General features: G+C 38.4%; 1 protein-coding gene across 1 annotated transcript in view; it reads left to right on the top strand.

Moving 5' to 3' along the window:
• The window catches only part of KLF8 (KLF transcription factor 8), a gene marked incomplete at its 3' end in the record, with an annotated part of 258,713 nt that overhangs the window by 205,413 nt on the left and 27,582 nt on the right, over positions 1 to 25,718 (top strand). Inside the window, 4 exon segments of the mRNA XM_082717462.1 lie at positions 2,333 to 2,436; positions 2,440 to 2,444; positions 16,378 to 16,479; positions 16,481 to 16,503. Coding sequence (XP_082573588.1) covers positions 2,333 to 2,436; positions 2,440 to 2,444; positions 16,378 to 16,479; positions 16,481 to 16,503 — 234 coding nt within the window.

Raw genomic sequence — 25,718 nt, 5'->3', positions numbered from 1 at the left:
CCCAATACCATATCTTTTCTCTTCCCTACAGGTAAAATAGTTTTCTTTGAAATATTGCCATCTTCCCTGTGCTCCCCTCCATTTGGCATCTATCACACTCCATTTTGCTTTTTTTGTTTGCCTGTGTTACATGTATAAGGACATTCTTCCCAAATGAATTATAAATTTCTCAAGGACAAAAATCTCTTATTTCCTTTTGTGCATCTTCAGAGAAGTTAACACAATGGTAGATAGTAGTTGTCATGCAACAAATAATTTGATAAACAAACTTTAAAATATGTACAGGAGAGAGTTCATATGCTATAATCTTCCTTTTTATTTAATCTTAAAAATAAGTTCAGAATTCAGAAAGGAATAAATTAAGTCCCTCTTTCACCACTATCTCCCAGCCACCCAGTTCCCATCATGGAGATGTGTCTACTTTAGTTTGTCATTGGAAATTATCAAAGACAATTGTATGATGTGGTTCAAAATCTTTACCTTCACCACACCTGTAGAATTAAAATCAGTTTTGTATGTTGTGCCTTAGGAAGGACATTGGGAAATTGGAATATAATCAAAAGAGAGAGTTAGGATGGTGAGAGATTTCAAATACATGTCAAAAAAGGAGCTGATAAATATTTAGCATGAATTTAAAAGACAAAGGGAGATATGTGGATGGAAATGACTAAAAATGAGATCTTAGCTCAGTATAAAAAACACTTTCTAACACTTTTCTCATTGAAATTTAATGCCTTGTAATCATTCCATCATCACCAAATGTAGGAGACTGAAAAACAACATACTAAGCATCGAACTGTTGAGACTCTGTAGTATTTTCTCTGAATAAAAATGATAATCTAGGGCACCTGGGTGGCTCAGTGGGTTAAGCCTCTGCCTTTGGCTCAGGTTATGATACCAGGGTCCTGGGATTGAGCCCCACATCAGGCTTTCTGCTCAGCAGGGACCTGCTTCCCCCCTCCGCCTGTGCCTCCTTCTCTGCCTACTTGTGATCTCTTTCTCTCTGTCAAATAAATAAATAAAATCTTTTAAAAAATAATCTACTAGTGGTTAATTGTGATAATGCTAAGTGTTTATGACAAAGTCTTGTCTTTGAGATTTCCCTGAGGGGTTAATTAAAATTTCAGTATCAGTTCCCATATAGAAAGAGAAAGAAGAACAAAAAGGAAATGAGAAAATACAATTCCCTGAGAATTTGCTGATATCAAGGTAGTGATAACACTAAGCAATAATTTTACAGGGCTTTGAATTGCGCCCATAATATCCCTCAGTCATCCAGAGCCACTCTGAATAAACAAAATAAGTTTCAAATATTTCAGTGTAATTTTAAACTAAAACCATTAGCCCAATAGTCTCCAAAATGGATGCTTACACCTTGGTTGGGATGTGGGTGAATGAGGAATGCACACAAAACAGTCGGAGCACAAAAAGAAAGTATCAACGTTTCTATTTCTATTTTCTCACCCTTTACATGTTACTTTTATTTTTCACAATGTATACAAAATTTTAGTATACTAGGACATTTGTAACATATGTGCACACATGTATGCAGAGACACACATACACAGAAATGTATGCTTAAAACATTTTAGTGTACGTACAATCAGAGTATGGAGATAACTGCAATAGCAAAATATTCCACTCCCCCCACCACAACCTTATTGCCATGCTTAAGCTTCTCCTATATAGAAATTTGGAAGCTTTAACTAGATATAGGAGACAGGTGACCATTTGATTGAGTTTTGGTGGGGATCTGAAACAACAGTGGTTGACAATAAATATTTGTGGGCTTCTCCCAAAATATCTGAAAGGGAAAGATGCCAATATGAGTCAAGCACCTACTAGGTAGTAGGTATGTGCTTCATCTAATTAACCCATTTCCATTTGGGGGCACAAAAACCAAAAGAGATATCCTCATTTCTGAAGTGAACCTAGGCATTGATCTTTGGACAGTCAGTAAACTATTTAGAAAGTTCAACTCAACAAACACAAATTGAGCCAGACATGTCAGGACACCCTTGTTGTGGAGGCTAGAGATAGAAAATTAAATCATACTCAGGCCCTATCCTACTTAACTCAGCTATCCTAGAGAAGCTCATTCCAGTGGTACCAGAATGCTCCTATTACCTTCCCTCAAAGGAATTTTAGCTATGCTGAAAATTTTAAATGTTCTTCTCTTCATTTCATAAAAACACACTTCTTTCATCCTTGACTTTTCTTTATTTCTCTATCTTGTTGCTACTTCTCATTGTGGGGCAAACTGGGAATCCTGAAAATGATCACAGAGGCATATATATTTGTAGCCCACACTGCTCTTTTTCTTTACATTTAGTTAAAATTGACACCACCTCCTTGTCTTCACTGGATATCCCAAGTGACAGTGAGGAGAGTGCAATTGAGAGTGGATCTTCGGCTTTACAAGGTATTCAGGGACTATAGCAAGAGTGAGTAGCTTTTGTCTTTATTTCAGGTCTGTCTTTATAATCGTGTGTGTGTCTGTGGCAGAAGTGAAACAAATTTAAGGATAACAAAATATAGGTAGATCAGTGAAAAGATGGTGGAGGAGTAGGGGACCCTATATCAACCGGTCTGCTGAATTGAGATGTATATCTACCAGACCATTCTCAATAACCACAAAATCAGCCTGAGATATAACAAGATAGATCTGGATCTTTACAAACAGAATATCTCCAGTGGTCAGTCTTGAGGTATGAAGTGGGAGCCATGATTCCACTGGCAGATATCTGAAGATAAATGGAAAGGGGAGGGAGCTGCCATAAGCACTGGTGCCAAGAAGGTGAAATAACACAGGAACAAAAACGTGTCCCACAGTGGAGACTGGGCACAGATTTAAAAACCATTAGCAGAAGGGGTGGGGAGGAGTCAAGATGGCGGAGAAGTAGCAAGCTGAGACTGCTTCAGCTAGCCGGAGATCAGCTAGATAGCTTATCTAAAGATTGCAAACACCTGAAAATCCATCAGCAGATCGAAGAGAAGAAGAACAGCAATTCTGGAAACAGAAAAACAACCACTTTCTGAAAGGTAAGACCGGCGGAGAAGTGAATCCAAAGCGACGGGAAGACAGACCCCGGGGGGAGGGGCCGGCTCCGGGCAAGCAGCAGAGCAACCGCGCACAAAATCAGGACATTTAAAAGTCTGTTCCGCTGAGGGACATCGCTCCAGAGGCTAAACCGGGGCGAAGCCCACGCGGGGTCAGCGTGGCCTTAGGTCCCGCAGGGTCACAGAAGGATCGGGGGTGTCTGAGTGTCGCAGAGCTTGCGGGTATTGGAACTGGAAAGCCGGCTACAGAGACAGAGCCGACAGTGAGCTCACAGCTCCGTGTTACCTTGAACCGGTCGCAGGCTCGGTGAGCTCGGAGCGAGGCCGGAGGTCAGGCAGACGGGAGTAACGGGGCGCTGTTCTCTGAGGGCGCACTGAGGAGTGGGGCCCTGGGCTCTCGGCTCCTCCCGGCCGGAGACCAGGAGGCCGCCATTTATATTCCCGTCCTCTGGAACTCTACGGAAAGCGCTCAGGGAACAAAAGCTCCTGAAAGCAAACCCAAGCGGATTACTCACCCCGGCCCCAGGTAAGGGCGGTGTAATTCCGCCTGGGGCAAAGACACTTGAGAATCACTACAACAGGCCCCTCCCCCAGAAGAGCAACAAGAAATCCAGCCAAGACCAAGTTCACCTACCAAGGAGAGCGGTTTCAATACCAAGGAGAGCAGCAGAATTCCAGAGGAGGAGAAAGCCAAGCACGGAACTCATGGCTTTTTTCCTGTGATTTTTTTTAGTCTTGCAGTTAATTTAATTTTTTCTTTTTCTTTTTCTTTTTTTTTTTTTTTTGCCTTCGGGTAAATTTTTTTTTTTAACTGTTACCTTTTTCTTTTTTAACGATTTTTTACTAGTTTATCTAATATATATATTTTTTCTTTTTTACATTTTTCTTAGATGTTTACTTTTTTTAAAAATTCTTTTCTTTTCTTTTTTTTTCTTTTCTTTTTGCTTTTTTTTTCTTTCTTCCTCTTTGAACCTCTTTTTATCCCCTTTCTCCCCACTCACGATTTTGGATCTCTTCTAATTAGGTTAAAGCATATTTTCCTGGGGTTGTTGCCACCCTTTTAGTATTTTACTTGCCCCTTCATTTACTCTTATCTGGACAAAATGACAAGACGGAAAAATTCAACACAAAAAAAAGAACAAGAGGCAGTACCGAAGGCTAGGGACCTAATCAATACAGACATCGGTAATATGTCAGATCTAGAGTTCAGAATGACAATTCTCAAGGTTCTAGCCGGGCTCGAAAAAGGCATGGAAGATATTAGAGAAACCCTCTCGAGAGATATAAAAGCCCTTTCTGGAGAAATAAAAGAACTAAAATCTAACCAAGTTGAAATCAAAAATGCTATTAATGAGGTGCAATAAAAAATGGAGGCTCTCACTGCTAGGATAAATGAGGCAGAAGAAAGAATTAGTGATATAGAAGACCAAATGACTGAGAATAAAGAAGCTGAGCAAAAGAGGGACAAACAGCTACTGGACCACGAGGGGAGAATTCGAGAGATAAGTGACACCATAAGACGAAACAACATTAGAATAATTGGGATTCCAGAAGAAGAAGAAAGAGAGAGGGGAGCAGAAGGTATACTGGAGAGAATTATTGGGGAGAATTTCCTCAATAGAACAAAGGGAACGAGCATCAAAATTCAGGAGGTTCAGAGAACGCCCCTCAAAATCAATAAGAATAGGCCCACACCCCGTCACCTAATAGTAAAATTTACAAGTCTCAGTGACAAAGAGAAAATCCTGAAAGCAGCCCGGGAAAAGAAGTCTGTAATATACAATGGTAAAAATATTAGATTGGCAGCTGACTTATCCACAGAGACCTGGCAGGCCAGAAAGAGCTGGCATGATATTTTCAGAGCACTAAACGAGAAAAAAATGCAGCCCAGAATACTATATCCAGCTAGGCTATCATTGAAAATAGAAGGAGAGATTAAAAGCTTCCAGGACAAACAACAACTGAAAGAATTTGCAAATACCAAACCAGCTCTACAGGAAATATTGAAAGGGGTCCTCTAAGCAAAGAGAGAGCCTACAAGTGGTAGATCAGAAAGGAACAGAGACCATATACAGTAACAGTCACCTTACAGGCAATACAATGGCACTAAATTCATATCTCTCAATAGTTACCCTGAATGTGAATGAGTTAAATGCCCCTGTTCAAAAGACACAGGGTATCAGAATGGATAAAAAAACAAAACCCATCTATATGTTGCCTCCAAGAAACACATTTTAAGCTCGAAGACACCTCCAGATTTAAAGTGAGGGGGTGGAAAAGAATTTTCCATGCTAATGGACATCAGAAGAAAGCAGGAGTGGCAATCCTTATATCAGATCAATTAGATTTTAAGCCAAAGACTATAATAAGAGATGAGGAAGGACACTATATCATACTCAAAGGGTCTGTCCAACAAGAAGATTTAACAATTTTAAATATCTATGCCCCCAACGTGGGAGCAGCCAACTATATAAACCAATTAATAACAAAATCAAAGAAACACATCAACAATAATACAATAATAGTAGGGGACTTTAACACTCCCCTCACTGAAATGGACAGATCATCCAAGCAAAAGATCAGCAAGGAAATTAAGACCTTAAACGACACACTGGACCAGATGGACATCACAGATATATTCAGAATATTTCATCCCAAAGCAACAGAATACACATTCTTCTCTAGTGCACATGGAACATTCTCCAGAGTAGATCACATCCTCAGTCCTAAATCAGGACTCAACCGGTATCAAAAGATTGGGATCATTCCCTGCATATTTTCAGACCACAATGCTCTAAAGCTAGAACTCAACCACAAAAGGAAGTTTGGAAAGAACCCAAATACATGGAGACTAAACAGCATCCTTCTAAAGAATGAATGGGTCAACCGGGAAATTAAAGAAGAATTGAAAAAAATCATGGAAATAAATGATAATGAAAATACAACGGTTCAAAATCTGTGGGACACAACAAAGGCAGTCCTGAGAGGAAAATATATAGCGGTACCAGCCTTTCTCAAGAAACAAGAAAGGTCTCAGGTACACAACCTAACCCTACACCTAAAGGAGCTGGAGAAAGAACAAGAAAGAAACCCTAAGCCCAGCAGGAGAAGAGAAATCATAAAGATCAGAGCAGAAATCAATGAAATAGAAACCAAAAAAACAATAGAACAAATCAACGAAACTAGGAGCTGGTTCTTTGAAAGAATTAATAAAATTGATAAACCCCTGGCCCGACTTATCAAAAAGAAAAGAGAAAGGACCCAAATAAATAAAATCATGAATGAAAGAGGAGAGATCACAACTAACACCAAAGAAATACAAACTATTATAAGAACATACTATGAGCAACTCTACGGCAATAAATTTGACAATCTGGAAGAAATGGATGCATTCCTAGAAACAAATAAACTACCACAAGCGAACCAGGAAGAAATAGAAAGCCTGAACAGACCCATAACCAGTATGGAGATTGAAACAGTCATTAAAAATCTCCAAACAAACAAAAGCCCAGGGCCAGACGGCTTCCCGGGGGAATTCTACCAAACATTTAAAGAAGAACTAATCCCTATTCTCCTGAAACTGTTCCAAAAAATAGCAATGGAAGGAAAACTTCCAAACTCATTTTATGAGGCCAGCATCACCTTGATCCCCAAACCAGACAAGGATCTCACCAAAAAAGAGAGCTATAGACCGATATCCTTGATGAACACAGATGCGAAAATACTCAATAAAATACTAGCCAATAGGATTCAACAGTACATTAAAAAGATTATTCACCACGACCAAGTTGGATTTATTCCAGGGCTGCAAGGTTGGTTCAACATCTGCAAATCAGTCAATGTGATACAACACATCAATAAAAGAAAGAACAAGAACCATATGATACTCTCAATAGATGCTGAAAAAGCATTTGACAAAGTACAGCATCCCTTCCTGATCAAAACTCTTCAAAGTGTAGGGATAGAGGGCACATACCTCAATATCATCAAAGCCATCTATAAAAAACCCACCGCAAATATCATTCTCAATGGAGAAAAACTGAAAGCTTTTCCACTAAGGTCAGGAACACGGCAAGGATGTCCATTATCACCACTGCTATTCAACATAGTACTAGAGGTCCTAGCCTCAGCAATCAGACAACAAAAGGAAATTAAAGGCATCCAAATCGGCAAAGAAGAAGTCAAATTATCACTCTTCGCAGATGATATGATACTATATGTGGAAAACCCAAAAGACTCCACTCCAAAACTGCTAGAACTTATACAGGAATTCAGTAAAGTGTCAGGATATAAAATCAATGCACAGAAATCAGTTGCATTTCTCTACACCAACAGCAAGACAGAAGAAAGGGAAATTAAGGAGTCAATCCCATTTACAATTGCATCCAAAACCATAAGATACCTAGGAATAAACCTAACCAAAGAGACACAGAATCTATACTCAGAAAACTATAAAGTACTCATGAAAGAAATTGAGGAAGACACAAAGAAATGGAAAAATGTTCCATGCTCCTGGATTGGAAGAATAGATATTGTGAAAATGTCTATGCTACCTAAAGCAATCTACACATTTAATGCAATTCCTATCAAAGTACCATCCATCTTTTTCAAAGAAATGGAACAAATAATGCTAAAATTTATATGGAACCAGAAAAGACCTCGAATAGCCAAAGGGATATTGAAAAAGAAAGCCAACGTTGGTGGCATCACAATTCCGGACTTCAAGCTCTATTACAAAGCTGTCATCATCAAGACAGCATGGTACTGGCACAAAAACAGACACATAGATCAATGGAACAGAATAGAGAGCCCAGAAATAGACCCTCAAATCTATGGTCAACTAATCTTCGACAAAGCAGGAAAGAATGTCCAATGGAAAAAAGACAGCCTCTTCAATAAATGGTGCTGGGAAAATTGGACAGCCACATGCAGAAAAATGAAATTGGACCATTTCCTTACACCACACACAAAAATAGACTCAAAATGGATGAAGGACCTCAATGTGCGAAAGGAATCCATCAAAATCCTTGAGGAGAACACGGGTCAGCAACCTCTTCGACCTCTGCCGCAGCAACATCTTCCTAGAAACAATGCAAAAGGCAAGGGAAGCAAGGGAACAAATGAACTATTGGGATTTCATCAAGATCAAAAGCTTTTGCACAGCAAAGGAAACAGTTAACAAAATTAAAAGACAACTGACAGAATGGGAGAAGATATTTGCAAACGACATATCAGATAAAGGACTAGTGTCCAGAATCTATAAAGAACTTAGCAAACTCAACACCCAAAGAACAAATAATCCAATCAAGAAATGGGCAGAGGACATGAACAGACATTTCTGCAAAGAAGACATCCAGATGGCCAACAGACACATGAAAAAGTGCTCCATATCACTCGGCATCAGGGAAATACAAATCAAAACCACAATGAGATATCACCTCACACCAGTCAGAATGGCTAAAATCAACAAGTCAGGAAATGACAGATGCTGGCGAGGATGCGGAGAAAGGGGAACCCTCCTACACTGTTGGTGGGAATGCAAGCTGGTGCAGCCACTCTGGAAAACAGCATGGAGGTTCCTCAAAATGTTGAAAATAGAACTGCCCTATGACCCAGCAATTGCACTATTGGGTATTTACCCTAAAGATACAAATGTAGTGATCCAAAGGGTTACATGCACCCGAATGTTTATAGCAGCAATGTCCACAATAGCCAAACTATGGAAAGAACCTAGATGTCCATCAACAGATTAATGGATCAAGAAGAAGTGGTATATATGCACAATGGAATACTATGCAGCCATCAAAAGAAATGAAATCTTGCCATTTGCGACAACATGGATGGAACTAGAGCGTATCATGCTTAGCGAAATAAGTCAAGCAGAGAAAGACAACTATCATATGATCTCCCTGATATGAGGAAGTGGTGATGCAACATGGGGGCTTAAGTGGGTACAAGAAGAATCAATGAAACAAGATGGGATTGGGAGGGAGACAAACCATAAGTGACTCTTAATCTCACAAAACAAACTGAGGGTTGCTGGGGGGAGGGGGTTTGGGAGAAGGGGGTGGGATTATGGACATTGGGGAGGGTATGTGATTTGGTGAGTGCTGTGAAGTGTGTAAACCTGGTGATTCACAGACCTGTACCCCTGGGGATAAAAATATATGTTTATAAAAAAATAATAAATTAAAAAAAAAAAACCATTAGCCAAAGGGAAAGAACTTTAGGACAGCCCAAAAGACTGAAACCTGGAGCTATAGTAGCACACATGTGAACTGGAAACAGCTTGCAGTTTTAAAAGCACAAAGGACAGAGATATGCCCAGCCCTGGGTGTGAGGGGTGGGAGTTCAGCTCTTGGGTGCACAACCCAGAATCCTGTGGATATAGCAGCACAGACAGAAATGGAAAGAGTGTGACCTGTAGAGCTCAGTGAAGATCAGACTGCAATCTCTCTGTTCTGAGACACAGGTTTGTATATGGTCACTTCTTTTTTTTTTTTTTTTAAGATTTTATTTATTCATTCGACAGACAGAGATCATAAGTAGGCAGAGAGGAAGGCAGCGAAAGAGAGAGGAGGAAGCAGGCTCCCCGTGGAGCAGAGCCTGATGCGGTACTCAATCCCAGGACCCCGAGATCATAACCTGAGTCAAAGGCAGAGTCCCTAACCCACTGAACCACCCAGGTGCCCCTGTATCTGGTCACTTCTGCTCTGACTCTTGGAAGTGATGCAGAAAGCCACCAAGGAAAACCACCAGAGAACAAAAGCCCCCCAAAACCAGTTTATACTGCTCCACAGGGGGCAGGGCAATTCTGCTCAAATAGGAATGTCTGAGTAACAGTGTAGCAGGCCCTTCCTCCAGAAGATAGGGTGGAAGAACAAGAAGCCAACAACCCTATGAGCCCTATAAAACATGTGCATCTTGCTTGGATTGTGGTCAATGATTTGGACTCTGTACATTCTCCCAACCACCCTTCAACAGAAGGACTAAAAGGAGGAACCCCAAAAAAAGGAAGAACCAGAGACTGTGACCTCTGCCACGGAACAAATGGATATGGATATAACCAAGATGTCAGAAATAGACTTCAGAGTAACAATTATGAAGTCAATATCTAGGCTTGAGAAAAATATTAATGACAATATAGAATCTCTAAAGGCAGATGTGAGATCTGATCAGGTTGAACTTAAAAATGCTGTTAATGAAATTCGGTCTATAGTGGATACGCAGACTGCTAGGGTAAACAAGGCATAAGAATGAGTTAGTGAGATAGAGAGTAAGATGATAGAAAAGAAGAAAACCAAGTAGGCATAAGAAAAACAAATTAAAAACCAAGGAATCAAAATGAAAATGATTAGTGACTTAATGAAACATTCCAGTATCAGGATTATTTGGATCCCTGAGGGGTTGGAGAGAGAGGGAGGTCTAGAAGATTTATTTGAGCAAGTCTAGCCAAGAACTTCCCTAACCTGGGGAAGGAAACAAGCATTTGTGTCCAAGAGGCAAGAGAGGACCCCATTCAAGATCAGTGAGAACAAAGCAATGCCACATCATATCATAGTACAATTTGTAAATTATAGATCCAAGGAAACAATCTGAAAGTGGCAAGGGGGAGGAGGTTTCTTACATACAGAGAGAAGAACATCAGAATAAAGTCAGACCTATCCACAGAGACATGGCAAGCCAGAAAGGGCTGGCAAGACATATTCAGTTTACTAAATGAGAAGAACAACAGCTAAGGACACTTTATCCAGCAAGACTGCCATTCAGAGTGGAGGGAGAGACAAGGAGCTTCCAAGACTGGGAGACACTGAGAGAATATGTGACTGCCAAGCTGGCCCTGCAAGAAATATTAAGGGGAGTTCTACAAAAGGAGAAAGACCTCAAGAGTGACATAGAACAGAAATTTACTATCTATAGAAACAAAGACTTATCACAGGTAACATGACAACAATAAAATAATATTTTTCATTAATCACTCTCAATGAATGGCTGAAATGCTCCCACGAAAAAACACAAGGTGGTAGATTGCATTAAAAGACATGACCCAACCATATGCTGTCTACAAGAGATTAATTTTGAACCTAAAGACACATCCAGACTGAAAGTGAAGGGATGGAGAACCATATTTAATGCCAACAGATGGCAAAAGAAAGCCGGGGTACCAATTCTCATGTCAGACAAATTAGATTTTAGGCTAAAGACTGTGGTTAGAAATATAGAAGGACACTATATCATTCTTAAAGGGTATAAACAAAAAAAGGATCTAAAAATTGTAAATATCTATGCTCCCAGCATGGCAGCAGCCAACTACATAAGCCAACTGTTAACCAAAATGAAGAGACATATTGATAATAGTATGTTAATAGTAGGAGACCTCCAAACTCCATTCTTAGTAATGGACAGACCATTTGAGCAGAAAATTAACAAAGAAACAAGAACTTTGAATGACACACTGGATGAGATGGACCTCATAGGTAAATACAGAATATTCCACCCTAAAACAACAGAATATTTATTCTTCTCAAACACACATGGAACTCTGTCCATAATAGCCCACATTCTGGGTCACAAATCAGGTCTCAACTGATAACAAAATACTGCAATAATTGCCTACATATTCTCAGACTACAATGCTTTGAAACTGGAACTCAATCATAAGAAGAAGTTTGAAAGAAATTCAAACTCTGAGAAGCTAAAAACCATCCTGCTCAGGAATGTTTGAGTCAACCAGGAAACCAAAGAAGAACTTAAAAAATTGATGGAAACCAATAAGAAATGAAAGCACATGGGCCCCAAACCTATGGGATGCAGCAAAGACTGTCCTGAAGGGGAAATACAAAGCCAGCCAAACCTCACTCAAAAAAATAGAAAAATCTCAAATACACAAATTAACTTTTCACTTTAAAGAACTGGAGAAAGAACAGCAAATAAAGCCTGAGCCACACATGAGAAGAGAAATAATTAAGATTAGAGCAGAGATCAATGAATAAAAACCAGAACTACAGTAGAGCAGATCAATGAAACTAGAAGCTACTTCTTTGAAAGAATTAATAAGATTGATAAACCACTGGCAAGACTTATCCACAAGGCAAGAAAAAGGACCCAAATTAATAAAATTACGAATAAAAGGGGAGAGATCACACCTAACACCAAAGAAATGGAAATAGTAATCATAAATTATTATCAACAATTATATGCCCATAAATTAATCAACCTGGAAGAAATTGATGCCTTCCTGGAAACCTATAAACTATCAAGACTGAATCAGGAAGAAATTGACAAGCTGAATAGACCAATAACCAGTAACAAGATGGAAGTAATGATCAAAAACTTCCCAAAAAGCAAGATTCCAGGCCTGATGGGTTCCCTAGGGAATTCTACCAAACATTCAAAGAAGAAATAATATCTACTCTCCTGAAGCTGTTTCAAAAAACAGAAACAGAAGGAAAACTTCCTTGAGGCCAACATTACCTTGACCCAAAAACCAGGTAAATACCCCATCAAAAAGGAGAATTTCAGACCAATATATCCCTGATGAGTATGGATGCCAAAATTCTCCACAAGATCCTAGCTAAATAGGATCCAACAGTACAGTAAAAGAATTATGCACCATAACAAGCTGATATTTATCCCCAGGATGCAATAATGGTTCAACATTCACAAATCAATCAATGTGATAGGACAGGTTAGTAAGAGGAAATAAAAGAACCACATGGTCCTCTCAATTGATGCCAAAAAAAGCATTTGACATAATACAGCATCCCTTCCTGATTAAAATTCTTGAGTGTAGGGATAGAGGGAACTTCCCTCAATTTCATAAAAACCATCAATGAAAAGCCTACAGTGATTATCATTCTCAATGGGGGAAAAGCTAAGAGAATTTCCCTTAAGATCAAGAACACGACAAGGATGCCCACTCTTGCCACTATTTTTCAACATAGTACCAGAATTTCAACCAACAGCAATCAGACCATAAAAAGAAATAAATGTACTCAAGTTGATAAAAAAAAAAAAGAAGTCAAACTCCCTTTTTGTAGATGACATGATACTTTATGTGGAAAACCCAAAAGACTCCACCCTCAAATTACTGGAAATCAAACAGCAATTCAGTAATGTGGCAGAATACAAAAGCAATGCACAGAAATCAATTGCTTTCCTATATACTAACAATGTAACTTTGGAAAGAGAAATTAGGGAATCAACTCCATTTAAAATAGCACCAAAAACCTTAAGATACCTTGGAATGAACCTAAACCAAAGAGGGAAACCTTCTATACTCTAGGAACTACAGAAAACTCATGAAGGAAACTGAAGGAGACACAAGAAAATGGAAAAACATTCCATGCTCATGGATCTGAAAAATCAACATTGTCAAAATGTATATGCTGCCCAAAGCAATCTATACTTTCAACACCATCCTGATCAAAATTCCAATGGTACTTTTCAACATACTATAAAAAAAAATCTTAATATTTGTATAGAACCAGAAAAGACCCCAGTCACCAAGGGAGTGTTGAAAAAGTAAAATAAAGCTGGGGGCATCACATTGCACGATTTCAAGCTCTATTGCAAAGCTGTGATCACCAAGAAAGCTTGGTACAAAAACAGACACATAAACCACTGGAACAGAAGAGAGAGCCCAGATATGGACTCTCAACTCTATGTCAAATAATCTTTGACAAAGCAAGAGAAAATATCCAATGGAAAAAAGAGTCTCTTCAATAAATGCTGCTGGGAAAATCTGATGGCAATATAGAGAAGAATTAAAGTGGACCATTCTCTTACACGATATACAAAGATAAACTCAAAATGGATGAAAGACCTCAATGTGAGACAGGAATCCATCAAAACCCTAGAAGAGAACATAGGTAGTAACCTCTTTAACACTGGCCACAGAAACTTCCTTCAAGACAGGTCTTAAGTGTGGAGATTCCTTAAGAAATTAAAAATAGAGCTTCCTTATGATCCTGCATTTGCACTAGTAGGTATTTACCCCAAAGATACAGATGTAGTGAAAAGAAGGGCCATCTGTACCCCAATGTTCATAGCAGCAATGGCCACAATCGCCAAACTGTGGGGACGAAAATAGATGCCCTTCAACAGACAAATAGATAAAGAAGATGTGGTCCATATATACTATGGAGTACTATGCTTCCATCAGAAAGGATGAATACCCAACTTTTGTATCAACGTGGACGGGACTGGAAGAGATTACACTGAGTGAAATAAGTCAAGCAGAGAGAGTCAATTATCTTATGGTTTCACTTATTAGTGGAGCATAAGGAATAACACAGAGGACATGGGGAGATGGAGAGTAGAAGGGAGTTGGCAGAAATTGGAGGGAGAGACAAACCATGAGAGACTCTGGACTCTGAGGAACTGAGGGTTTGGGAGGGGAAGGGGAGGAACTAACTGAGGGTTTGGGAGGCAAAAGATGTTGGGTGAGCATTGTGGTGGGTATTGTGGAGGACACGTATTGCATGGAGCACTGAGTGTGGTGCATAAACAATGAATTCTGGAAAACTGAAAAGAAATTTAAAAAATAAATATATTTTTTTAAAAGCAGGTCTCTAAAGTCAAGGGAAACAAAAAATGAACTTTTGGGCTTCATCAAGATAAAGAACTGCACAGCAAAGGAGACAGTCAACAAAACAAAGAGGCAACCCACAGAATGAAAGAAGATATTTTCAAATCACACTACAAGATAAAAGGCAAGGTATTCATGATCTATAAAGAACATTTTAAACTGAACACCCCAAAAAAACCAAAAGAAAATAATAATCTAGTCAAAAAATGGCCAGAAGTCATGAACAGACACTTCTCCAAAGAATACATAGAAGTGGCTAACAAACATTAAAAATTTTGAACACCATTAACTTTCAGGGAAATTCAAATCAAAGAGAAATACCACCCTACACCATTAGAAAGGGAAAAAATTAACAAGGCAAGAAATGAGAAATGTTGGAGAGGTTGTGAAGAAAAGAAACCCTCTTACACTGTTGGTGGGAATGCAAGTTGGTACATCCACTTTGGAAAACAGTGTGGAAGTTCCTCAAAAGTTTACCAATAGAGCTACCCTATGACCCAGAAATTGCACCACTGGGTATCTACCCCAAAGATACAGATGTAGTAAAAACCTATGACAGTATCTACCCCAAAGATACAGATGTAGTAAAAAACCTATGACCCAGAAATTGCACCACTGGGTATCTACCCCAAAGATACAGATGTAGTAAAAAGAAGGGGCACATGCACCCCAATGTTCATAGCAGCAGTTTCCACAATAGCCAAACTGTGGAAGGAGCTGAGGTGCCCTTCAACAGATGAATGGATAAAGAAGATGTGGTCCATATATACAATGGAATACTCCTCAGCCATCAGAAAGGATGAATATCCATCATTTGTATCAATATGAATGGAACTGGAGGAGATTATGCTAAGTGAAATAAGTCAAGCAGAGAAGGACAATTTTCATATGGTTTCACTTATTTCTGGAATATAAGCCATTAGGAGAAGGAAGGGAAAAATAAAGAGGGAGAATCAGAGGGAGAGAGGAACCATGAGAGACCATGGACTCTGGGAAACAAACTGAGGATTTTAGAGGGGATGGTGGTGAGTGACGTGTTAGCCCAATGATGAGTATTCAGGAGGGCATATGTTGCATGGAGCACTGGGTGTTATACAGAAACAATGATTCTTGGAACATTGCATCAAAAATTAATTATGTACTCTATGGTGACTAACATAACATAAAAAAATTAAAAAGCAAAAAACATGGATAGGTAAATTGCATTGCAAGTGAAGGTGTGAGTTTGTATGCACACATGTGCATGAACATGCATGTTATGACAGAGTTACGTTCTAATTGTCTAGACCACCAATTTTGCCCTTGAAAATCTATTAATTTCACATTAAGTACAGTTGCATACTGTTTCTCTCTGTAAGTTTACAGCATTCTTTGCTTCCAATCTTAGAACTAATCAAGTAGTTCTATTGCCTTTTAACAACTATGTAGTATGAAAAAATACATTTATGTAAACACAAAATTGATTCCTGTTAGAGTGGAATGCTCACACTGGGAACAGAAACCACCCAAGGTAACATTACCACCTCCTGGGACCTGCCCCTACTGAGAAGAATGGCCTAGTTGAGGGAATTGCTTGAACTAATTGAATTATTTCTTCTCTTGAAGATCAACTATTAAATTTGCATACATTAAATCTATGTATGAGGTGATCCCACTGTGTGTAAGGCCATTTATTTAGCTTCCATAGTAAAACCGTTCTTTGGTGCTATTTTTCTTTCTTTGCTCAGACCATCAGCAATGACTTTAATGCAGGGAGAGGAGTCTCTTGAGTTGAAGAGAAGACGGATTCACCAATGTGATTTTGCAGGATGCAGCAAAGTGTACACCAAGAGCCCACCGCAGAATCCATACAGGTCTGCACACCTCCACTTTATTCTCAACACACACACATACACAGAGTCTGTGAGAGATAGGAAGAGAAGAAAGTCTTGAAATAAAGACTGACCCATTTATACTCATGGACACAGGTTTCATTAATGGATTTTACCCTTATGTCTTGTTCCTACTCAAATGTAGCTTTTATAAAACCAATGTAGGAAAATACTAATTCTGGTGTCTTCTGAATAGGCATTATCCCCATTAAACACTCATGGGTCTTTCTAATAGGGAAGTAATAACACTTGTGCTAAGATTAAGGAACTAAGATATCACTCCCTCCCTTGATATCAGATTCCCACAGGTTTTACTGAGTATTAGAAAGCACAAAGGCAATTTAAACTAAGTCAAATTAAAGTAGGCTTTTGGAGCTAGGCACAATCCACTAACCTATAGCATACCTTTGTTCACTAGAAAGAAAAAGGTGCATATTAAAAAAAAAGAAAAAAGAGGACATGGGGAGATGGAGAGGAGAAGGGAGTTGAGGGAAATTGGAGGGGGAGATGAACCATGAGAGACTATGGACTCTGAAAAACAATCTGAGGGTTTTGAAGGGGCGGGGGGTGGGAAGGAGGGCGAGCCTGGTGTTTGATAGTATGAAGGGCACATGTTGCATGGAGCACTGGGTATGGTGCATAAACAATGAATTCTTGTACACTGAAAAGAAATTTTTTTTAAGATTTTATTTATTTATTTGACAGAGAGAGATCACAAGTAGATGGAGAGGCAGGCGGGGGGGGGGGGAGCAGGCTTCCCGCTGAGCAGAGAGCCCAATGTGGGACTCGATCCCAGGACCCTGAGATCATGACCTGAGCCGAAGGCAATTTTAAAAAGAAAGAAAAAAGAAAGAAAGAAAGAAAGAAAGAAAGAAAGAAAGAAAGAAAGAAAGAAAGAAAGAAAGAAAGAAAGAAGGAAGGAAGGAAGGAAGGAAGGAAGGAAGGAAGGAAGGAAGGAAGGAAGGAAGGAAAGAAAGAAAGAAAGAAAGAAAGAAAGAAAGAAAGAAAGAAAGAAAGAAAGAAAGAAAGAAAGAAAGAAAAAGTAAAGCAGACCTGATGGAGATTGTGCCAAACTGGAGGGCACTGCCCCATCTAAAAGAGAATTGTCACTCAAATCCAACTAAGCATTACCAAATTTTCCCATTTTTTAAGGAAAACAAGAAAAGCAATATTTTATGTGAAATGTCTGAGGTTTTGAATGCTGGCATAAAATTTAAAAATATTACAGCACCATGGACTCAAAGAAACCTGCCTATGGGCTAGGTGTAGATTCTCAGTTATTAGTTTGTACATCCTGCTTTGGAAACTCCTTCTCCCCAATAATCTCCAGCTCAGAATTGAGTTGTGGACACCACGGATAAGAAAGAGACCTTCCTTTCTCGCAAACATGCACTGCATTACATTTGCTGTATTAGGATTTGTATAGAAGAAACCAGAATTCTAGATGCTGTGCCCTGAGGTTCTGAGAAAGTGATCATTTTCCAGGCTGCATTGTCACAATATTCCTGTGACACTCTTCTTATTGATGTTTTCTTTGCTTCTCTTTCATGTACAGTGAAGGTTGATTACACACGTGTGTGTGCATGTGTATGCATGTGCATGCATGTGTGTATATACGTACATACATGTATAAATATATATTAAGTATTTAACCTAAAAATTTCAAAATGTAAAAGTGGAATAGTTTACTGTACTGTCAGGTACTCTTCACCCGACTTTAACAATTATATCAGTATATGGCCAATCTTGTATTTTCATATCCCTACTGACTCCTCCATTCTCCCCAGTAATATTTTGGAACAAATTCAGACACCATCATCATAGTCAAATACTTCAAAATATATTTTTAAAAGATAAAGAATTTTTAAAATATGCACAAGATTACTATCACATTAAAATTCCTGATATCGGGGCGCCTGGGTGGCTCAGTGGGTTAAAGCCTCTGCCTTCAGCTCAGCCATGATCCCAGGGTCCTGGGATCAAGCCCCGCATCTGGCTCTCTGCTCTGTGGAGAGCCTGCTTCCTACTCTCTCTCTCTGCCTGCCTCTCTGCCTACTTGTGATCTCTGTCTGTCAGATAAATAAATAAAATCTTTAAAAAAAATTCCTGATATCAGTTTTCCATAATATCAATATCATATTTCTTTTAAATTTTTTCTTTTTTTAATTCAAATTTGTTATTTTGTATTATTATTAGGTTCAGGGTAGATTCATTAGTTTCAAGTAAATGATTCATTAGTTGTATATCACCTAGCGCTCATAACAAGTGCCCTAATTCTCCCAATTATCCCACCCCCCCATCCACCTCCCCTCCAGCAACATTCAGTTTCAGCCCTATAATGAAGAGTCTATTATAGTTTTCTCTCTCTCTGTATTTATCTTATTTTATTTTTCCTACCCTTCCACTATGTTCCTCTGTTTTGTTTCCTAATTTCCAAACATAAGTGAAATCATATGGTATTTATCTTTCTCTGACTGACTGACTTAGTTTGCTTGGTATATTACACTCTAGTTCTATCCAAGTTGTCCCAAATGGTAAGATTTCATTCTTTTTGATGACTGAGTAGTATTCCTCTGTGTGTGTCTGTGTCTGTGTGTGTAAACTCTTATTTATTCACTCATATCTTGATGGACATCTCGGCTTTTCCCATTGTTTGGCTACTATGGACAATGCTGCTATAAACACTGGGGTGCATATGTCATTTTGAATCACTATTTTGCATTCTTTAGATAAATACCTAGTAGTGCAATAGCTGGTTCATAAAGTAGATTTATTTTTAAGATTTTGAGGAACCTCTATACTGTTTTGCAGACAGTTTTGCACCAGTTTGCATTCCACAAGAGTGGAAGAGTATCCCCCTTTCCTCACATCCATGCTGATGTTTATTGTTTCTTGAGTTGTTAATTTTAGCAATTCTGACCAGTGTGAGGTGATATCTCATTATGGTTTGATTTGCATTTTCTTCATGACGAATGATGTTGAATATTTTTTTTATGTGTCTGTTAACCGAGTATGTCTTCTTTGAAGGAATGTCAGTCCATATCTTCTGCCCATTCATTGCCTGGGTTATTTGATTTTTGGCTGTTGAGTTTCATAAGTTATCTTTTTTTTATGTTCAGCTAGCCGACATGTACTACATCATTATTTTCTTATGTAGTGTCCAATGATTCATTAGTCACACATAACACCCAATGTTCATGACAACATGTGCCTTCCTCAATACCCATCACCCAGATACCCATCCCCCCACCCTCCTCCCTTCTGTAAAACTCAGATTGTTTCATGGAGTCCAGAATCTCTCATGGTTTTTCTTCCTTTTCTGATTTCTTCTAATTCTATTTTCCCTCCATTCTCCCGTGGCCCTCTGCACTATTCCTTATATTCCACATTATGAGTGAAACCATATGATAACTGTCTTTCTCTGCTTGACTAATTTTACTTAGTATAATCTCCTTCAATAACATCCATTCCAACAAAAACGGTGGGTATTCATCCTTTCTGATGGCTGAGTAACATTATATTGCATATACAAACCACAACTTATTTATTCATTCATCTGTTGAGGACATCTCAGCTCCTTCCATAGTTTAGCTATTGTGGACATTGCTGCTATGAACATTGGGATGCATGTACCTCTTCTTTCACTATACCTGTATCTTTGGGGTAAATACCTAGTGGTTCAATTTCTGGGTCACAGGGTAACTCTATTTTTTTTTTAATTAATTTTTTATTTTTTATAAACATATATTTTTATCCCCAGGGGTACAGGTCTGTGAATCACCAGGTTTATACACTTCACAGCACTCACCAAAGCACATACCCTCCCCAATGTCCATAATCCCACCCCCTTCTCCCAAACCCCCTCCCCCCAGCAACGTATCCACAGAGACCTGGCAGGCCAGAAAGAGCTGGCATGATATTTTCAGAGCACTAAACGAGAAAAACATGCAGCCAAGAATACTATATCCATCTAGGCTATCATTGAAAATAGAAGGAGAGATTAACTCTATTTTTAATGTCTTGAGGAACCTCCATACTGTTTTCCAGAGTGGCTGTAGCAGGTTTCATTCCCACCAAGAGTGTAAGGGGGTTCTCCTTACTCCACATCTGTGCCAACATTTGTGGTTTTCTGGCTTGTAAATTTTTTACCATTCTAACTGGTGTAAGGTGGTATCTCAGACACATAGACCAGTGCAACAGAGTAGAGAGCCCAGATATGGACCATCAACTCTATGGGCAAATAATCTTCAACAAAACAGGAAAAAAATATACAGTGGAAAAAAGACAGTCTCTTCAATAAATGGTGCTGGGAAAATTGGGCAGCTATATGTAAAAGAATGACACTCGACCCTTCTCTTACAACGTACACAAAGATAAACTCAAAATGGATACAAGACCTCAACATGAGACAGGAGTCCATCAGGATCCTAGAGGAGAACATAGGCAGTAATCTCTTCGATATCAGCCACAGCAACTTCTTTCAAGATATGTCTCCAAAGGCAGAGGAAACAAAAGCAAAAATAAACTTGGGACTTCATCAAAATCAAAAGTTTCTGCACAGCAAAGGAAACAGTCAAGAAAACAAAGACACAACCCACGGAATGGGAGAAGATATTTGCAAATGACAGTACAGACAAAAGGTTGATATCCAGGATCTATAAAGAACTCCTCAAACTCAAGACACACAAAACAGACAACCATATCAAAAAATGGGCAGAAGATATGAACAGACACTTCTCCAATCAAGACATACAAATGGCTATCAGACACACGAAAAAATGTTTATCATCACTAGCCATCAGAGAGATTCAAATTAAAACCACATTGAGATATCACCTTACACCAGTTAGAATGGCCAAAATTAGCAAGACAGGAAACAACATGTATTGGAGGGGATGTGAAGAAAGGGGAACCCTCTTCCACTGTTTTTGGGAATGTAAGTTGGTGCAGCCTCTTTGGAAAACAGTGTGGAGATTCCTCAAGAAATTAAAAACAGAGCTGCCCTATGACCCTGCAATTGCACTACTGGGTATTTACCCAAAGATACAGATGTAGTGAAAAGAAGGGCCATCTGTACCCAATGTTTATAGCAGCAATGGCCACAGTCGCCAAACTGTGGAAAGAACCAAGATGCCCTTCAATGGACAAATGGATAAGGAAGATGTGTTCCATATACACTATGGAGTATTATGCCTCCATCAGAAAAGATGAATACCCAATTTTTGTAGCAACATGGACGGAACTGGAAGAGATTATGCTGGGTGGTATCTCATTGAGGTTTTCATTTCTATTCCCCTGATGGCTAGTGATGTTAAACATTTATTCATTTGTTGCTATCTATTTCTACATCTTTGGAGAAGTCTCTGTACATGTCTTCTGGCCATTTCTTGACTAGATAATTTTTTGGGGGGGGGAGTGGTGAGTTTGATAAGTCCTTTGTACATTTTGGATACCACTCCTTCATATGTAATGTCGTTTGCAAATATCTTCTCCCATTCCACCAATTGCCTCTTTGGTTGACCGTTTCCTTTGCTGTGCAGAAGTTTTTAGTCTTGACAAAGCCCAAAACCTCATTTCTGCTTTTGTTTCCCTTGCCTTTAGAGGTGTGTCTTGAAAGAAGTTGCTGTAGCCAATGTCAAAAAGGTTACTGCCTATGTTCTCTTCCAGGATTTTGATGGATTCCTGTCTCACATTGAGGTCTTTCATCCATTTTGAGTTTGTCTTTGTGTATGGTGAAAAATGATATTTTGATAAGGATTGCCCTGAAAGTGTAGATTTCTCTGGGAAGCATAGACATTTTTACCAATGTTTATTCTTCCAATTCACAAGCATGGAATGTTTTTCCATCTCTCTTTGTCTTCCTCCATTTCTTTCATAAAGGTTCTGTAGTTTCCAGTGTATACATTTTTTACCTCTTTGGTTAGGTTTATTCCTAGATATATTATGGTTTTGGGTGCTATTGTAAATAGAATCAATTCCCTAATTACTCTTTCTTCAGTTACATTTTAATATATAGAAATGCAACTGATTTCTGTGCATTGATTTTGTATTCTGCCATGTTGCTGAATTGCTGTATGAATTCTAACAACTTGGGGGTAAAGTTTTTGTGTTTTCCATGTAAGATATCACATCACCTGTGAAGAGAGATTGACATCTTTCTTGTCTATTTGAGTACATTTTATTTCTTTTTGTTGTCTGATTGCTGAGGTAAGGACCTCCAGTAATTAGTTGAACAATAATGGTGATAATGGGCATGACGGTTGTGTTTCTGACCTTAAGGAAAAAGCTCCCAGCTTTTCTCCATTGAGAATTATATTTGCCGTAGGCTTTTCATAGATAATGAATGATATTTGCTGTAGGCTTTTATGATATGGTGGTATATTCCCTCTATCCCTATACTTTGAATCAGGGAATATTTTTATCAGGAAAAAAAGTACTTTATACTTTTAATCAGGAAAGATGTTGTGTTTTGTCAAATGCTTTTTCAATATCAATTGAGAGGATTACATGGTTCTTGTCTTTTCTTTTATTAATGTGCTCTATCATGTTGTTTGTCTTGTGAACATTGAACCACCCTTGCATCCCAGGAATAAATCCCACCTGCTCATGGTGGATTATCATTTTAATATACTGTTCGGTCCTATTAACTATGATCTTATTGAATATTTGGACAGGCATATTCATCTGGAATATTGATCTGTAATTCTCCATTTTGAGAATTGGTTTTTGGATCAGGGTAATGCTGTCCTCATAGAATGAGTTTGCAAGTTTTCCTTCTATTTCTATTTTTTGGAATGGCTTCAGTAAAATAGGTATGATTTCTTCTTTAAATATTTGGTAAAATTCCCTTGGGAAGCCAACTGGCCTTGCTCTTGGTTTTTGGGAAGTTTTGATTACTGCTTCAATTTCTTTGCTGGTTAATGTTCTGTTTGGATTCTCAATTTCTTCCTGTTTCAGTTTTGGTAGTTTATATGTTTCCAGGAGTGCGTTGATTTATCTAGATTGATTAATTTGTTGGCATATAGTTGCTGGTAATTATTTCTAATAATTGTTTCTATTTCCTTGGTGTTAGTCATGATCTCTCCCCTTTCACTCATGAATTTACTAATTTGCCTCCTTCCCCTTTCTATTGGGTAATTCTGGCCAGAGATTTATCAATCTTATAATTTCTAGTTTCTTTGATCCATCTTCTAGTTTCTTTGATCTGTTCTACTGTTTCACTGTTTTCTATTTCATTGACCTGTGCTCTAATCATTATTATTTCTCTCCTCTTGCTTGGTTTATGCCTTACTTGCTGTACTTTCTCCAGGTCCTTCAGGTTTAAGTTAAGCTTGTGCATTTGCTATTTTTTTTTTCTAATTTTTTGGTAGAGGTTTGGATGGCTATGCATTTCCCTCCTAGGACTGCCTTTGTGGTAGCCTATAAGTTTTGGATCAATGTGCTTTCATTCTCATTGGTTTCCATGAATTGTTTAAGTTCTTCTTTAATTTCCTGGTTCACCCATTCTTGAGCAGGATGGTCTTTAGCTTCAAGTGTTTGAATTACTTCCAAACTTCTTCTTCTTGTTGAATTCCACTTTCAAAGCATTGTGGTCTGAGAAGATGCAGGGAATAATTTCAGTCTTACTGAGTCCCTTACTAAAGGTTCTGATTTTGTGGTCCCATGTTATAACACTCCCATGTTATATCACTTTCCAGAAGTCAGCTTATGGAGGCTACCCCACTTCTGTTAGTCTCCCTATAACTTCCTTTACATTAATGACTATACATATCCGACCTTTCAAGGAGAAGTCATTTTTCTGCTTGTAGATATCCAGATATATACTTCTACATCTCAGACTGATTTCATGGATGTTCAAAATGGTTTGATAGATATCCAGGTATATTCCCCTAAATTCCTTATAGATTTGGATACCAGCCCTTTATCTCATAAGTCATTTGCAAATATCTTCTCCCATTCCCTAGGTTGCCTTATAGTTGTGTTGATTGTATCCTTTGGTGTGCAAAAGCTTTTTATTCTGATGAAGTCCCAATAGTTCATTTTTTATTTTATTTTATTTCCTTTGCTTATGGAGGCATGTCCAGAAATAAGTTGCTGTCTCTGAGGTCTCTGTGTTCTACTATAGGACTTTGATGGATTCCTATCTCACACTTTGGTCTTTCATTCATTTTGAATTTATTTTTGTTTATAGTGTAAGAAAATGATCTAGTTTCATTGTTCTGCATGTGGCTGTCTAATTTTCCCAACACCACTTGCTGCAGAGACTGTTGTTGTTTTTTTCCATTGGATATTCTTTACTGCTTTGTCAAAGATTGATTGTCCATAGAATTGAGAGTTCATTCCTAGGTCCTAGATTCTCTGTTCTGTTCCATTGATATATCTATCTGTTTTGGTGTCAGTACCATAGTCTTGATGATTACAGCTTTGTAATACATCTTGAAGTCCATAATTGTGATGCCTCCAGCTTTGGTTTTCTTTTTACTTTTTTAAGATTTTATTTATTTATTTGTCAGGGGTGGGGAGTACAAGCAGGGGGAGCAGCAGACAGAGGGAGAATCAGGCTCCCCTCTGAGCAAGGAGCCTAATGTGGAGCTCGATCCTGGACCCTGAGATCATGATTTGATCTGATGGCACACACTTTACTACTGAACCATATCGGTGTCCCCAGCTTTGGTTTTCTTTTTCAACATTTCTTTGGCTATTTAGAGTATTTTCTGGTACCATACAGATTGCAGAATTCTTTGTTCAAGCTCTGTGAAAAATAATGGCCTTATTTGATAGGAATTACATTTAATGTGTAGAACATGTTCAATACTCTAGATATTTTAACTTTATTTGTTCTTCCAATCCATGTGCATCAAATGTTTTTCCATTTCTTTACGTCTTCCTCAATTTCCTTTATAAGAGTTCTATAGTTTTCAGAATACAGATTTTTTTTTTTTTTTACCCCGTTGGTTAAGTTTATTCCTAGTTATCTTCTGGGTTTTGGTACAATTGTAAATGGGATCCATTCCTCAATTTCTCTTCCTTGTAGTTCATTTTTAGTGTATAGAAATGCAACAGACTTCTGTGCATTAAATTTATATCTGGTGACTGCTGAATTTCTGTAATGGTCCTATCATTTTTTTGGTGGAATCTTTGGATTTTCTACAGAGTATCATATGAAGAGTGAAATTTTGACTACTTCTTTGCTGACT

The sequence above is a fragment of the Mustela nivalis genome (genome assembly GCF_964662115.1).
Source record: "Mustela nivalis genome assembly, chromosome: X".
NCBI lineage: Eukaryota > Metazoa > Chordata > Mammalia > Carnivora > Mustelidae > Mustela > Mustela nivalis.
Note: the sequence above shows the minus strand (reverse complement) of the source record. Positions and strands in the feature narration are given on the sequence as shown.